Below are 17033 nucleotides of genomic sequence, written 5' to 3' on the forward strand. Positions count from 1 at the left end.
AATCAGCTGTCTCACCTGTTGCAAGTATCGGCTCAGCTGATGGGCGAGCTCCCATCTCTAATAAGGCAAAAGTAAATTCCGCAGAGAGCAGAAGTTTAGTGCGAAAATGATTTAAACCGGGAAGGAGCGTACTAAATTCGCACACGCCCACGACAAGAATGTTCAAACGCACTTTTAAGGTGGTCTATCGGCCCATCAGGAGCAACTTTGTGCTGCTGCCGGATCAGTACTACGGCGTCGTTTCGACCTATGTAAGTGTCCAAAGGTCTACGCTCCCTCCATTCAGATTAGATACGCCAAAGATTAATCCGGTAAACCATTCTGATTAGGACACGGGCTGCCTGAGCTTGCAGTACAATGGTCGGACGCACTACGCCTCCTGGGCGCCACAAAAGGGCGGCGGCGGCATCAAAGACACCGAGATTGGGATCAATGCCAGAGCGGCCAAGGAGATCGGTAAGCCATTACTTAACGGCCGGATGTGCATCGGTTGCCAATGTGCCGTAATATTGGACTCCGGCCATCTGCCCCGTACCTCGTACACTAGCCGCACCCACTTACCCTTTCTTGCCGTAGGTCTGCACGAGAATGATCTGGTCAAGTGTGCGCTCATCGCTGACGTTCTCAACCTGCGCAGCGTCCACGTTACCCCCGTCTCGTCCAAGGACTGGGAGATCATTGTGAGTGACTGTTTCGTCTGCTTGGCGGCGTGGCCAGCGATCAGCGGTCAGCTTAAAAATAGACAAGTCCGTTTATATCGGATTAGCATTTGGCGCGGGCGTGCGCTTGGTCTTTATTTATACTGCCATTGCTTGGCCGGCATTGCCATTGACCCGTTGAATTGATTCGATTAAATTAACCAATTAATTAACCTTTAATCAGCCCCCCTTGAGGGGCTCAATTCATATTCTTGCTTTTATTAATATGAAAACACACGTTTTTGCAGGAACTTAGCACTGAAAAGATATCAGGCAGTGTGCTGGAACAAACTCGCATAGTGAATTCAACGCAGATCCTTATTGTTTGGATTAATAAGTCGATGCAAGTGGCGCTGACAGTGGGTAAATATTTACCATCAATGAAATGTCGTTTGTATTAATTTGGAAACCATTTTGTTAGATCGTCTGAAGCCGCACATGAACTACGGGAGAATAGATCACAATACGGAACTTGTGGTGGCGCCCAATCTGTACAAGGGTCTGACTAATGGAACTTCAAATGGTGTTATAGAGGAGAACACAAAACTCTCTAGGAGTAAAACTACTGCCCAGGTCAATGATGAGCTGACTGAAAAGCCAACGCCCTTGACCCATTCCTCCACGGTGTCCAATGTGAAAAATACTATTCAGCGTAACAAGCGCCAGGATCGCATGGAGCGTCTTAAGAAGGATCTGCGCCGCGAGAGCTCGCGCAGCTTCGAATTCCGTGTGATTCGAGGTCTATGGCGGGAGCAGGCCCAGGAGTCGGATGTCTTTGTGAACGGAAAGCATCTACCAGAGTTCTTTGACCTGGATCTATTCTATTGCATGCATACCGCAGGCGACAAGGATTACTATGTGAGAGTGCGCACAGTAGAAGACGATATTCAGGACGATCTACCAGAAACCATTCATCCATCGATCGAACTAAATGCCAATCTTATGAAGTTGCTGGGTATCAAGGAATTGGAACGAGTCGTTCTAAAGCCTAAAACTACCGTAGTAAACTTTGTAGAAAAAATTGAGCTATTTGCCAACAAGAAGACGCACTACAAAATCATGGAGAATGCATTTAAGCGGTTTGTGATAGAGAGAACTCAGCACAAGCCGATGCTCTTCAACCAGGAGGAGGTGGTACGGCTGGAGGACGATTTACTGGTTACTGTTGGAATTTTACCAGAACACTTTCGTTATTGCGTGGTGGACGCGCAGTTTCTGAAGGAGTCCAAGATCTACGCAGCAGATCTGGTGCGTCCGGTTGGCGACATTATTAAGGAGGAGACGCCTCCTACATCGCCACTAAGTGTTCAGGATCTCATCCAGTTACCGGAGTACGATAAGATTGTGGATCAGGTAGTTCAGGAATTGCGAATGAATCTGTGCCTCAGTGCTGACAATTCCGTCATGCGTCAATGCAATGTCCTGCTCGCCGGTGCCTCGGGAACGGGTAAAACCGTTCTTGTGGAGCGAATTTTGGACCAGCTGTCACGCAAGCCGGATTATTGTTACTTCGAGTTCTTCCACGGATCGCGAAGCAAAGGGCGCAAGACGGAATCCATCCAAAAAGACCTTCGCAACATTTTTACCAGCTGCCTGCAGCATGCCCCCGCCATTGTTGTGCTAGAGAACTTGGATGTACTGGCCCACGCTGCTGGAGAGCAGTCCAGTCAGGATGGAGAGTACTACAATCGCATGGCGGACACTGTGTATCAGTTGATTGTTCAGTATACCACCAACAACGCTATTGCAGTAATCGCCACCGTCAACGAGTTGCAGACCCTCAACAAGCGATTGAGCTCACCAAGGGGAAGACATGTTTTCCAGACTGTTGCTCGTCTGCCCAGTTTGGAACGAGCGGATCGAGAGATAATCCTTCGAGAGCTGTGCAGCCATATCAATGTGGCCAAGGACCTGGATCTTGTTAAGTTCTCCAACCTCACGGAGGGCTACCGGAAATGTGATCTTGTCCAGTTCGTGGAGCGTGCAATATTTTATGCTTATCGCATAAGTGAGTAGTTTGAAATGTTAATAAGCAACTGTATTTTATTATGATAAATTATCTTATTTCCAGGCAAGACCCAGCCTCTTCTGACCAATGATCAGCTTATTGAGTCTTTGGAGCACACAAACTCGTACTGTCTGCAGGGCATTCAGAGCAATCAAAAGACTGGCAATGATGCGGAAGCCAATGAAATCCGCGTCGAGGAGTTGCCTGGCCTGGAGTCAGTTGTGGGAGTTCTGGAGGAGGTCCTTATGTGGCCATCAAGGGTGAGCTCTACACAAAATATATGTTTTTTCTATAACTTAATAAATCATTAATATCTTACAGTATCCAACCATTTTCAACGCCTCTCCACTGCGAAATCAGGCCGGAGTACTTCTATATGGGCCACCAGGAACAGGTAAGACCTATCTGGTCTCTCAGTTGGCCACATCGTGGAACCTGCGCATCATTTCCGTCAAGGGTCCTGAGTTGCTCGCCAAATACATTGGTCAAAGCGAGGAAAATGTTCGAAACCTGTTCAATCGAGCTCGCAGTGCCCGACCATGTGTGCTTTTCTTCGACGAGTTCGACAGCTTGGCGCCGAAGCGTGGTCACGATTCCACTGGGGTCACCGATCGAGTGGTAAATCAATTGCTCACAGAACTGGATGGCGTTGAAGGACTGCAGGGAGTTACCGTGATAGCAGCTACCTCCAGACCTGAACTGCTGGATCCCGCGCTCCTTCGATCCGGTCGCATTGATCGCTTGGTGGAGTGTCCTTTGCCGGATGCTCCGGCTAGAGTACGTATATTCGAAGCACTAAGTTCAACCCTAAGCCTTGACGAGTGCGTGGACTTCGATTGGTTTGCGGGAAAAACTCCAAACTACACTGGCGCTGATATCCAGAGCATCCTGACTTCGGCGAACATGGCGGCGGTTAAGGAGGCGCTAGCTCAATTCGGACACGAGGTGAGCTGGGAATTCTTTTCACCGGAAACAATCGTGGGCTAGCATTCACCCTTTTCTATTATTTCTTAATTTATCTCATCCTGATTTCAAATGTAATTTAAATGTAAAGTCTTTTTTACGTGTTTGTTCTATAAATCAAAAGTGAAATCTATGCTACTTCCGGCAACAAGGATTAGTCACGTAGTTCTTAGTCTGTGGCGACATTGTAAAAAACACTTGTTTCTTATTGCTTTCCCAGAAACTGCCAAAGAAAATCTCGTTGAAGCAGAAGCACCTGATTGAGTCGTTCCAAACCACTCGTCCTTCGCTCAGCGCCTCCGATGTGGCCAAATATCACAAAACGTACGTAACAATGTCTTCTTTGTTCTTCTGTATCTTACCTTTTTAATTATCTCTTGGTAGGTATGCTCGGTTTACCAACAAGGAGAAGACTTCTAGGGAGTTTGTAGCCAAGCGTGCGACCTTGGCATAAAGACAAAGACTTATAAGCTAAGCATTATTATTATTTTAAATTGTTTTTTGCATACTTGTACATTTGGAATATTTTGTTGGAAGACGCAAGTCTTAGTTAAAACATAATTCATAATTCTTCTTGTTGAAAAATAAAAACCGAATTTCTTTTAGTTCGTATAAATCCATATGCCACTCCGAAGTAATAAATTGAAAGAATATTATATTTCAATTATAATGTACATATATATGTTTATAAAAAACAGAAAGAGATGTTCAAATTTAAGAACCAATATCTTGCGCATGCTGACCTCGGTAAACATGGGTGCTGTTAAGGAGGCACCGACCAAATGAAGACATCAGGTGAGTTGGTTATTAATTCACCGGAAATTGTGTTTAGCTATACCAAGTTCTTGGTAGCTAGCTTGGATAGTAAGTCCATCCCTACCGTATTTCCCAACTGTTTCGCATTTGTTCCCATAGCCCCTAACAAGTGCATCGAAAATGCATTTAACTATTTTTGGGTAGATTACGTGCCCGGCATCTGGATCAGGATTTCGGCCTATGCGGGAGCTAGCTAGCTGCTGCCATGCCACATGCAGCAACTGAGATTTTTGGATATCAGTCACGTAACGGATATTTCCTTATTGATATGCGATTACCGCGCATGCGCACGTACTGCACACCACTAAGACAATGGACACATTTTCTTTTGCATAAATTAAGCCGCCAAGCAAACAAACAGGGAGGGGGGAACCCGAAGGCCAGATAATAAAGAATTTCAACGAGTCGAAGCCACCGCAAACATGCTTAGAATAAAACCAACAAGAACCTAGCAGCAGCAGCAACCCAGCAATAAAAAGAAAGGAAACCGCTCAGGAAAACTACCAGCGAAAACAATTGCAACATGCGGGAGGGAGACCACCTCGATCAGGTAGCCATAGCCGGTCCGAACCCATCCCATCCGAAGACCCTGTGCCCAGGATCCTAGCAAACATTACCACACGGAACCACAGATACCCACGATTCCCACTCGTTTCGTATCGGATCGTATTGGATCGGCTCGGTTCGATCGGCACGTTCGGATCGTTCGTATCGTACCGCGTAAAAGTTTCTTCCGTTTCGATCGTTACTTTCAGTTGTTTGCGCACATTCAAGCCAATCGGTTGGCTCCGCTCGATTCCTTCTACAAACTTTACGGATTACGGTTAGTGCAACGGAAGTGGGCCCCCCACCCCCGCCCCAACACATATTTCTTTTCATTTGTGCCTGGTAAAGGGAAATAAAAGTTGGCAACGAAGCGGAAATGCAAGGCGCCTTCCGCTGCCCCCTTGCCGAGTCTTAAGATTTTTATCCAAGCCCCAACCGCGATTGACAGCCGAATAAACATAGTGACAATGTTTTTTGCAATCTTATTTGCCTTCCCCGGCTCCTCGAAAATAAAAGACAAAGAACGTGATTTTTTGGTCAAAGATTTTTGGGGTTGTGGCATGGCAGAAAAGAATTGTATTCCCACTGCAAACTGACAGCAGCAGTGAAGCCAAAATAAAGCAGAAAATAATTTAAGAGTGAATTGTTCCAGCAGTAAAATAAATACAAATCCTGTGCAGCCAAAAGATCATAAACAACAGATAAATAAAAACAAAAAGTCTGCAAAGTAACCAAATGTTGAAAATACAATTTTAAGTGAGACAAAGAAACGAGATAAAACTGATTCATACATAATTAAATAAACGCCAATGAAATAAATAAGAAAATAAAATTAAAGTGATGTCAATTGTATGAATAAATAATTTATCGCTTGATCCAAACATTCCTTTTACATTAGGTCAATGTTTGCAAAAAGAAAATAAATACGGAGTTAATACCCAAGGTTCCAATTAAAGAACTTATTCTATTTGAAAAATCAAATCGTTCATGCATTAGATTTATCCGCTCGATAATAATTCACGAGATAAAAAGGTGTGAGCCAAAACCGTTTAGGCCATGTGCGCTTGTGGCTTAAAATCGAATCGAATAATATTGAATGAATGACGGACTGAAAAAAAAATTAAATAAGATAAGCAATAATACATACTTCAAATACAGCGATCGACTCGTATTTGGCAACAAATGAGAAAAAAAGGAATTGAATAAATTAAAACCTGCGACGCGTGTGCATACATACATAAATCGGGCCTGAAGTCAAACGGCTAGCGGCAATATCGGCTAAAACAACAACAACAATTACTGGCAGCACTAGCACCATATTAACAACAACAATGACAATCGCAACGGTTGTCGCAAGCCTTACAAACAATAAAATACTTTTCATTAAACAGCACAGTGGGCTTTATAAAAGCTAAAAATATTTTAATTTTCTGAAATCGAACTATGCGTTGTCCCCAATCTTATCAATATTTTTCTAAACTTTGTTTAAAACTTTACATTTTCTACAAAGCTTGCATTTGCACACAACAAGTTTGGGAATTAACCATATCGTCATTAATCATTGAACTAAAAATGGTTTATTTTTATTTGGCAAACATTTGGCGAACCCAAGTAGATGGAATAACTGCTGTTCTATACGCTTTTTGTGACTTTACTAAAATTTAATTTTTAAATAATTATCTGCTATTAGATTTTCGAGCAGTGTAATTCAGTGTTTAAAATATAACTTTAATATAAATATACCTCTTAATTTATTAAAATGCTGAGCTCATATAGCACAGAGAATTTGAATGTTAATTAGTTGCTATTTCAGATTTTTGCGAATCATTTGGGTATTTCTCGATTTGTTGTTGCAATTCTCTAGCACCTTATCTGTTTGCTTAGTAAGTGGAAGTTCAGTACTTGGGAATAACTGAAAAGTGTGACACCACTGTAGCAACTGATTTCAACAAATAGCTAAGTGATTTTCTAACTGTTCGGCATTTTGTTGAATGGAAATCGAGGAGCAACAAAAGCATTTGGCGAACGTCGAATATAGACAAGTTATAATGGAGATCCCCTTCGGTAGTGGGTGGCGACGAGTGTGTCCGGCAATTCGGTGGCTTCGACCACGTCTTCGAGCTCATTACGGAGGCAGGGCACACAGTCTTCGTTTGTTTCAGCTGCTTCTCCTTTGGATTTTTGCATATTGGTGCGGACAGACTTGACTTGGCTGTGTGCCGTGTTGGCAATAAAATATTAAACAATAATAATAAATAAATAAAATGACACAGATCGGGAACTAAGGGAGGGGCAAAAAGTGAAGCGGAGATTTGGCAATATTTATTGATCCACTTATACAGCTGCGGTCAAAAGAATAGTGGAACAGATGCCTGTATTCCAGTAGTGAATAGTTAATAATATTTTTATTAATCACGTCTTAAATCTAGTTAAATTAATCAAAGTTCTAAAGATTATTTTTTAAAGAATAATATATCATTCAAGGCAATGTTTTTACCATAACCTAATTCATATATTTAATCCTTTCCTTTAGCTGGAGAACGCTCGATTTGAAATCGAGGAACTCGAATGAAGATACCTACAGGAAGTGATATTATTTTGAACGCAACTGTAATCCATATGTACACGATCGTGCCCATCCAGATACGAGATCTTGGTGGCTGTTGAACTCAAGAGAATCCACTTGAACCATGGCAAAAGTGCCGATCACGCTGCTGATGATCATTGCGATCGTCTCTGCCGCTGCAGACCTGGGTTGCGAATATGGCCATCATCGTTGCTACATCGATGTTACTGTGGAGAGCAGTCCCCGCCAGCGCCACCTGCTCTCCGACATGGACATCACGCTGCAGTGCGTCCGACCAATGTCAAAATGGTTCTATGAGGATAAGTTTCAACTGAGGGCAAACCTTCTACGACTTGAACGAGCACAGTCCGGAAATTCTGGGAACTACGGCTGCCTGGATAGTCAGAACAGATGGTACAATATTTCCCTGGTTATTGGCCATAAGGAACCAGTTGGCAATGATATCGCCAGCTTTGTCAAGTTGGAAGATGCACCAGCCATCCCGGAATCAGATCTCTTTTTCCAGCCCCTGAATGAGAGTCGCTCCCTGAAGTTGCTGCAACCCCTACCCAAAACCGTCCAACGGACCGCAGGTGGCCTTTTTCAGTTGAACTGCAGTCCCATGGATCCGGATGCAAAGGGTGTTAATATATCCTGGCTGCACAATGATACTCAAATCCTTGGTGGACGTGGACGCATTAAGCTAAAGAGGTGGTCATTAACAGTGGGGCAACTGCAGCCGGAGGATGCTGGAAGCTATCACTGTGAGCTGTGCGTGGAACAGGACTGCCAAAGGAGTAATCCAACCCAATTGGAGGTGATAAGCAGAAAGCACACGGTGCCCATTCTAAAGCCCGGATATCCTCGCAATGCCAGCATTGCCCTCGGGGACAATGTGGGCATTGAATGTCTCCTGGAGGACTCTGCCCTGGAGCCGAAGATAACGTGGCTACATAAGGGAAATGCGGACAACATCGATGACCTCTTGACGCGTTTAAGAGAGCAGTCTCAGCTACCGGTGGATGTTACCCGATTGATTACCCGAATGGATGAACCGCAGGTACTTCGTCTTGGAAATGTCCTTATGGAGGATGGCGGATGGTACGTATGCATAGCCGAGAACCAGGTTGGACGCACTGTGGCCGCCTCCTATGTGGATCTTTACAGTCCTTCAGACACTACCACAGTTCGCATGACCACTACTACCACCTTGGCCAGCCCAATACCCACTGCATCCACCGGAGAGGACACCGATGAGGACGTGGAGAATCCAGCGGCGGACGCATCAGGCGGCGTTGGTCCACCTGAGTTCAGAAAAGAACTGAAGCGATTGCAGCACTCATTATCGGGAAATACTGTCAATCTAGCCTGTCCAGTGTACGGAAAAGCGAACATCACCTGGACGAAGGACAAGAAGCCGCTAAACCGTCAACTTGGCGTCTATGTTCAAAAGAACTGGACACTGCGCTTCGTGGAGGCCACCAGCGAGGATTCTGGACTATACAACTGTAAGGTGTGCAATGCGTGGGGCTGCATCCAGTTTGACTTCAGTGTCCAAATAAACGATCGCACGAGATCCGCACCAATAATCGTGGTGCCGCAAAATCAGACGGTGAAAGTCAATGGCAGCTTGGTGATGAAGTGCACCGTCTACTCTGATCTGCATCCTACAGTCAGCTGGAAAAGGGTTGTCCTCAAGAATGCCTCCTTGGACGGCCTTAAGTCTGTGGAAATACAGAACCTCAACTTCACCGTGACGAACGACTCCGTAGTTTTAACGCTTCGAAATGTGACCTTTGACCAGGAGGGCTGGTACACCTGTTTGGCCTCAAGTGGCCTGGGAAGCAGCAACTCCAGTGTTTACCTTAGGGTAGTGAGTCCTCTGCCACCTTTGGAGATCTACGCTCTGCTGCACGCCCATCCTCTCGGATTCACCTTGGCCGCTGTTACTATAGTGGCTTTGTTCCTTTTGGGCAGTGCTTTCATAACGTTCATGCTGCGCCGGCTAAGGAGGGAGAAGCTCCTGAAGCTCCGCATCGAAACGGTTCATCAGTGGACTAAAAAGGTGATCATATACCGACCGGGTGGAGAAGAAGGAAATGGCTGCAGCTCCGGAGATCTTCAGATGCCAGTGATAAGGATCGAGAAGCAGAGAACAACCGTTTCCACAACGGGAACAGGCGGTACTGATCCCGCCCAGGGCTTCAATGAGTATGAGTTCCCGCTGGACTCAAACTGGGAGATTCCAAGGCAGCATCTTAGCTTGGGCTCCATTTTGGGTGAGGGCGCCTTTGGACGCGTAGTGATGGCGGAAGCGGAGGGTCTCCCCAGGAGTCCGCAACTGGCCGAAACCATAGTGGCCGTCAAGATGGTCAAGGAGGAGCACACGGATACGGACATGGCCAGTTTGGTGCGTGAAATGGAGGTAATGAAAATGATTGGCAAGCACATAAACATCATCAATCTGCTGGGCTGCTGCAGCCAGGGAGGTCCTCTGTGGGTGATCGTGGAGTACGCTCCACACGGAAACCTCAAGGACTTCCTCAAGCAGAATCGACCGGGTGCTCCACAGCGACGGAGTGACAGTGATGGTTATCTAGATGACAAGCCACTGATTTCGACTCAACATCTTGGCGAAAAGGAGCTCACCAAGTTCGCATTTCAAATCGCTCGAGGAATGGAGTACCTCGCTTCAAGACGGGTAAGTCCATCCAAGAATGTCTGGCTTTTAAAACCTTCCCAGAACTATGTATGCTCTTCCAAGATACTTATTACTCTCACTTTTTCAGTGCATTCATCGCGATCTGGCTGCCCGTAATGTCCTTGTAAGCGATGGATACGTTATGAAGATCGCCGATTTTGGGCTGGCGAGGGATATCCAAGATACGGAGTACTACCGGAAAAATACCAATGGGCGGTTGCCCATTAAGTGGATGGCACCCGAGTCGCTGCAGGAGAAGAAGTATGACTCACAGAGCGACGTCTGGAGCTATGGTGTTCTGCTGTGGGAGATCATGACCTATGGGGATCAACCATACCCGCACATACTGTCCGCCGAGGAGCTCTACAGCTACCTGATTACGGGTCAGCGCATGGAGAAGCCGGCGAAGTGCTCCCTGAACATCTACGTGGTAATGCGACAGTGCTGGCACTTTGAGTCCTGTGCACGACCCACGTTCGCGGAGCTGGTGGAGAGTTTCGATGGGATCCTGCAGCAGGCTAGTAGCAATCCGAACGATGCCTATCTGGACCTCTCGATGCCCATGCTGGAGACGCCGCCCTCATCGGGGGATGAGGATGATGGCTCCGACACCGAAACATTCCGGGAAACGTCCCCGCTTAGATATCAGTACACCTATAAGTTTAATTAGTCCGTAGTATAAGGAGACCAAAAAGAATTCCAACGAGTCAATCAGATCCCATCGAAGCATCGCCAACCATCATCTCATCCCAGAAAGTGCCAAAGAAAAGATCGCAGAAGCAGAAACATAAGAACAAGTTTTTCAAAATACCACGAAAGTTAAGCTCTAATCATTGCATTGTCTTAATTGGTGTATTTAATAAATAATAAATCCGATATCCGATATCCAATGCTACAAGAACTACGCGATTTTGGCTTAATCACAAAGACTTAACTTGCACTTAGCAATCTCAATCTTTAGTTTTACAAAGTTCATATGTATCTTTGTATATCTACAATGTTTTGTTCTGGATCTTTGGGCTTCATTTATTTCATAGTGTTTCTTGTTGAACCAATAAAAACGAATTTGTTTTACTGTAACTATTATAGTTTATTTGGTCCGTTTTAAAATTGTTCGATGTAATATGGATACAATATAGATTAAAGGTGATTTAAGATAAATGCCTTTCCGATTACTTATATTTACTTTCACGTTTTAAAAAAATAGACTTTTGCTCACCACGAATAATGCTGAGTTTCTCCCAAGTACCGCTCATAATCAACCGCAGAGATAACCAAGTTCAGTGTGTTTTATATGAAAACAAAACAATAGAGCAAGCTACCTTTGGCAATCCCAAGCTTATATGATATACCCTTGCAGTTTTTCTATATTCATAGGAGAAATAACATTTTATGATAAAAAATCACGAATCTATATCTTTTTTTATTACCCGGAATAGATAGAAGATTTTCGGGAAAGTTGTATGTGGAAACGGACTGACGGACATAAAATCAATGTTCCCCTAGTAAGGGTATAAATCAAAGTAATCGCATTTGCGAATATATGCAGAAGTCAGTTCATGTCACCGATCAGTCTGCGTCAAAATGTTAAGATTAACGTTTGTGTGCCTTTGTTTTCTCGTTCTTAAGGACAGAACAGAAAGTTTTGGCAGTCCTTGGAAATATTTGGGGTTATCAAATGTAGAAGTGAATTATAATCAGAGGCAAGCTCGTCAGTATTTCCTCCTGAATTTGCTCATTCAAGTGCACAAACCTTTGCTACACGAGGAACTCATTACGATGGGTAGCCAATTTAACGATGATCCTGTGAGCTATAAGGAAGTAAGTTTCAAGAAAAAACTGAAAACGTGTTGATATAATACAGTATATACAATATAGAAAATATATAGTAATAATTTTCTCTCATAGGGCACCTGGAGATATATAAAAGACTTTCAAGAGCGAGTGCATCAGAATCGAGTTCCGGGTCCTTTTGTCATTTTAAATCAGCTCGATGAGGAAATGCCCTTGAATTTGTTGGGAATCTATCGTTTTTTGAGCATGGCTGTGGATTGGCCATCTTTCCAGAGAAATGCTTGCTATGCCAGGATACACTTTCATCCTCTGCTATTTGTAAACGCCCTCCAGATGGCAGTGGAGGAAAGGGAGGACACCAAAGACCTTCGGATGCCAGCCATGTATGAGGTGCTGCCTCAACTGTACTTCGAAAAGGAGGTGATCCTGACGGCACAGGAAGTGACTTGGAACCAATTGACCCCCATTAGGGTGGTGACACCGAAACGAAGGTGGATGGATATCCTTTTGGCGTATCGAAACCCCAAGCAACCTTGGATGGAAGAGGAGCCTATTCCAACCGAACCCCTAATCATTGATAATGCACGAAAAGTGGCTTATTTGAGCCTCGACTTGGAACTGAACTCACACTGGAACAGTCTGATAAATCGTTTGATCATTTCCATTGAAGAAGGAAAGGAAAAGACGAATGAACCTATTATTATAGATGGCGATCGGTTGGTAGCATTTCGTGGTTCCTTCGATGAAGTCAACTATAAAAATCAGATGGCATTGGGATCCCATTTTCATAACACGAAATTATATTTATACAATCTGCATCAGTTTATGGCAGCTTTGACTATGGAAGATTTGGCAACAGGACAAAAATCTACGGATCTTATCAATCCGCCGCTGATGACAACCGGTGGTGTACCCTACAAAGGAACATCCTTGAATATCGAAGCTGTCAGAGGCATTCTAGACTTGACAATAAAGGACTTAAAGGATCAAATTGAAATAGCTGTGAAACATAATAACCATGCTATGGATAATTTATCCATAGCGGGTGGAATAATAGGTAATAACTACCTTCATATAGGTCGCCAATTAAGCCTGGCTGTCAATGGACATGGAATAAATCAACCTAGTATGTTGGGCTCGGCTACGTCCAATCTTAGAGATCCCATCTACCGCTCGCTCTTATTTCGGATATATGATTTGTTGAAGAGTTATGAAAATGAGAATATATTTCCAGATGTAGGAGGTAGAGCTCCCCCAAAAATAGTTGATATCCAAGTTAGTCGCCTGGTGACCTTTGAAGAAAACATGACCACGGATCTCATCAATCTAATTGACCAGCAACTGCTGTTGTCACATCGCAATAATTTACAATTCCTGCGTCGTAATCTTGTTGCAAGACAACTTCGTCTTAATCATGATCCATTTAGTATTGGCCTGGATATAGTTGCTCCAGAGGATCTGATCGTTGAGGCGAGGATGTATTTAACTCTACCGAATCAATTGAGACCGCGTTTACACCTGGACAGCTTTAAGTGTTCTCTAAAGAAGGGCTTAAATCACTTCGAACGCCAATTCCCAACAGCCATTCCCAAACCCACTCTAGGTGAGCTCTATGAGACCGACTACCCATCAACTGATGTGACTACTTCCAACCGATTCCCGCCACATCTTCAATTACCGAGGGGGACTGGAGATGGACTCAAATTGCAATTACTCGTGGAACTTACCGAATGGAATGGCCTGGAGTCGGAGTTCGGTGGGGCGTCTGTCACTGTCCTGGCCAAAACCCTGAAGGATGTGATAATCTTTCATAACCAGGCCTAAAACTATTATGCGATAATGTATGCTAAGTGCCTAAACTTCTTAATTGAATGCTCGCTAGTTGAAACACATACGTGTTTCAATGTTGGAGTGGGTTCCATATCAATATTGTTTTCAAAGCACGCACACCAAACGGAATTAAAGCGGTGGGTCTGAAAATTTCATTTTGTCGAAATTATTAATTTAAATATATTTGTACTTCTCAAGGTATATACATTTTAATTTTTGGTATAAAAGTAAACATAAAATAATACTTATAAAGTTAATCAATTAATTATTGATCAACATGTATTTTATATTGAATTGCATTAAATCGAACTTTGATTACTTCATTAAAAGACAATATATATACTTAACTTTCTTAATTGGTCGCAGATAATTTTCTTGGCAAACACAAGCACACAAATTTTTAGTATCCTTTCTGTGGAAAATCATAGAAATGACTGACAAAATGGAACACAAAATGGAATGGGAATCCTGCCGCCCCAAAACAGAAACTTGAAAACGAAGGAAAACGGTTTATTATACGAATGCGATGACAACAAAAAGGCATAATAGTAAAATTAAATGTGTCTATTATGCCAGGCCAATACAATGCATACATAAAACCACACTCAAACCTAGCAAAACCGAGAGCTATACAAACTCAAATACACTAAGAAAAATTGGAATGCTGTTCTTTAATTTATCAAAAGAACTCATAATTGTATATCCCAGTCTACTAAAAAACTCATGTATTGTATCAATATACTAAATAAGTTTAATAAGTAAATAATATTAATTTACTTAAATTTGGTTTTTTGAAAATGTACATAGCTTTAACTTGAGGAAGATATCTTAAACATTACATTTTAATTAAAATCTTAAAAAAAGAAATGAACGTGTTTGCATAACTAGTTTTTTTGCGTGCATGCGATGGCAACATTTGGCAGGCAAGAAACGTTTAAGGAAGGATGTGTTGCTTAGACGGGTGCGAAGTGTTTGAAGTGGTGGAGGATGTGGAAGTGGATGTGGATGTGGCTGGTTTGTCACTGGCACATTCGCATAAAAACAAATGCACACAATACGACCACCAACAATCCCATTCAATTCCCCTAACAAAAAGCAGAGAAAAGAGAGACAGGAATCGTCATCAAGGAGAAGTCGTCATCTGTGGGTCCAGGCCGGGAAATGGAGTCCTGGGCGTGTTTGTTCCTAGATAAGCGCAGTAATATGCACGTATTTTACGCCAACTTACACACAGCCCCGCCCACCAAATCACACCAACCCACCCAACCCAACTGAACTCAACCACCACCTCCCCATTTCGCGGCGAAGTTTCTAAGAATGCGCAAATTTAAATGCGAATTGTTTTCACTTTGTTGCCAGCAACGTTTTGCCTAATTGACTTTGTGTGTGAGTGCGAGATTTTTTTTCTACCCATAGCTCCAAAAATATAATAAACGAAAAAAAAAGATTATCTGAATAGACGACAATCAGCATTCGTTTTTCTTGGCCTTTCTTTTCATTCTGTTAGCGCCTAATTTTCATGTGGTTTATAAAAAAGAAAGCGAAATCCTCTTTCCAAAATCCCCGCAATTAAAAAAAAAAACGAAAAGTTGTTTCACACTTTGGGGCTTATTAATTTTTCAATTGTTGGGACTAAATTGGGTTCTGGGGTTTGGGGATAAAGCTTAGCTGAATGCTTTTGAATCTTTGCTGACCCCACAAGGGAGGATATTAAAATGTATTTAAAATATGCTGTCATCTTATTTAAGGTTCCTAAAATCCGAATGATTGTCTTTAGTTTCTTTTCCATTTAAAATTAAATGTAAATTTAATTTTCTTCCTTAAAATATATTGCATATATATGATATTGAATTTGTCATTAGTGTAGGATGTTAATTACGTAAGCAATATGACCCTATGACTTCTTTTTAACATTCCTCCTGCTATGAAAGTGAAATTCAACTTTAAGGCATTTTCATGATAGGCATCTCCATGCTGACCATTTCCATTCTTCTGGGATTCCTTGGGTATTGTATTTCATTTCCGTTTGCTTTATTATTTGTGGCTGTCCGACTTTGACTCCAATTCCGATTCCAGTGGATGTTCACGCCCCCATTCTGTTGTTGTGTCCGCTGCCCCTTTTTTTTATAACACCATCACCGTCTTGGCCTTCATTCCTTGGCGTTTTGTAGAGTGGTCGAGGTGGAGCACAAGAACAACGTCAACGACGATGGCAACTTCCTGCTATCGTGCTAATTTCCGTTCCTTTATCTTGACACAATGGTGCGCATTAAAAGCACGTTGGGGATGGGGGCTTTGGCCAAGGGAGGACCAACTTCATAGCTAAGGGCGGTTTACGTATATATGGAAAGAAGTACGGGACATACCCCAGATCAGATGCAGCTATGACCGCTGCGCTTTATTTCCGCCCCATTCTAAGTGGGGATGTACTTGGCACAGAATATGGCGCTGTCATATACTGATGGAAAAATAATCATTTTGTAAAGAAATATAATTCAATATTGTGAAATATGTTTTAATTTTATGTGGTGACTTAAATAACTCCGTTTAAATCAAGTCATCTTTTTTTGAAAAGAATATTATAATTAATAGAAAGTAAATTATAAATTTACTTTGAAGTCGTATGAATTATTTTCTAAGCTGATAATAAGAACGCAACGTATTTTTATTAATTAATTCAAATCAAAATAGCCCCCTAAAAAGCTTTTTCCGCACATATTTGTGTGTGGCTATATTAGCCGCCATTTTTGTTCTGGCTTTGTCAACTGAACTCAACATTAAGACCCCAAATGAAGGAGCCATTCGAATTGGACTGATAGACCCCATTTTTGGGGTGGCTTTAGGAGGTCCTGAGCTCTCTTCCCTTCTCTTTCCACGACCTTCTGTCCCATTCTATGGCTCCGCAGGAGGACAAAAATTTGCATTCAGCAACATGAAGAAAATATTGATAAATGCCCGCCATTAAACGCGATTAACAATTTGAATTATGTGGCAAAGCCAAATTTTATTGCCAACACAAACAGCGACAACAAAAATTCTATGGCCAAACAAATGGCATCATTATTAAAGTATATATGTGTGTGTATGTGCATATATGCCTACACCGAACGT

General features: G+C 42.8%; 3 protein-coding genes across 3 annotated transcripts; all 3 read left to right on the forward strand.

Moving 5' to 3' along the window:
- Nucleotides 1–53: 53 nt before the first annotated feature.
- Nucleotides 54–4289, forward strand: LOC117140719 (peroxisome biogenesis protein 1). The gene is made up of 9 exons (XM_033303784.1): nt 54–251; nt 330–456; nt 577–680; nt 947–1061; nt 1120–2706; nt 2770–2966; nt 3028–3651; nt 3890–3993; nt 4054–4289. The coding sequence occupies exons 1-9, from the start codon at nt 159–161 to the stop codon at nt 4121–4123; spliced, it is 3021 nt and encodes a 1006-aa protein (XP_033159675.1). The 5' UTR covers nt 54–158; the 3' UTR covers nt 4124–4289.
- Nucleotides 4290–5239: 950 nt separating this feature from the next.
- Nucleotides 5240–11378, forward strand: LOC117140932 (fibroblast growth factor receptor homolog 2). Its single transcript, XM_033304128.1, has 3 exons — nt 5240–5308; nt 7565–10298; nt 10387–11378. Exons 2-3 carry the CDS (start codon nt 7722–7724, stop codon nt 10966–10968), a joined length of 3159 nt encoding a protein of 1052 aa, XP_033160019.1. The 5' UTR covers nt 5240–5308; nt 7565–7721; the 3' UTR covers nt 10969–11378.
- Nucleotides 11379–11882: 504 nt separating this feature from the next.
- On the forward strand, nt 11883–14078 carry LOC117139874. Its single transcript, XM_033302531.1, has 2 exons — nt 11883–12119; nt 12207–14078. Exons 1-2 carry the CDS (start codon nt 11883–11885, stop codon nt 13914–13916), a joined length of 1947 nt encoding a protein of 648 aa, XP_033158422.1. The 3' UTR covers nt 13917–14078.
- Nucleotides 14079–17033: the final 2955 nt, after the last annotated feature.

This window comes from Drosophila mauritiana, chromosome 3L, assembly GCF_004382145.1.
Source record: "Drosophila mauritiana strain mau12 chromosome 3L, ASM438214v1, whole genome shotgun sequence".
NCBI lineage: Eukaryota > Metazoa > Arthropoda > Insecta > Diptera > Drosophilidae > Drosophila > Drosophila mauritiana.

Bases quoted from the DNA above. Each gene is read 5' to 3' on its own strand.
- LOC117140719 (XM_033303784.1), top strand. From the start codon at position 159: ATGTTCAAACGCACTTTTAAGGTGGTCTATCGGCCCATCAGGAGCAAC. The intron at 252-329 runs GTAAGTGTCCAA...CATTCTGATTAG, and splicing joins ACGGCGTCGTTTCGACCTAT to GACACGGGCTGCCTGAGCTT. The intron at 3,994-4,053 runs GTACGTAACAAT...ATCTCTTGGTAG, and splicing joins GTGGCCAAATATCACAAAAC to GTATGCTCGGTTTACCAACA.
- LOC117140932 (XM_033304128.1), top strand. From the start codon at position 7,722: ATGGCAAAAGTGCCGATCACGCTGCTGATGATCATTGCGATCGTCTCT. The intron at 10,299-10,386 runs GTAAGTCCATCC...TCACTTTTTCAG, and splicing joins AGTACCTCGCTTCAAGACGG to TGCATTCATCGCGATCTGGC.
- LOC117139874 (XM_033302531.1), top strand. From the start codon at position 11,883: ATGTTAAGATTAACGTTTGTGTGCCTTTGTTTTCTCGTTCTTAAGGAC. The intron at 12,120-12,206 runs GTAAGTTTCAAG...TTTCTCTCATAG, and splicing joins ATCCTGTGAGCTATAAGGAA to GGCACCTGGAGATATATAAA.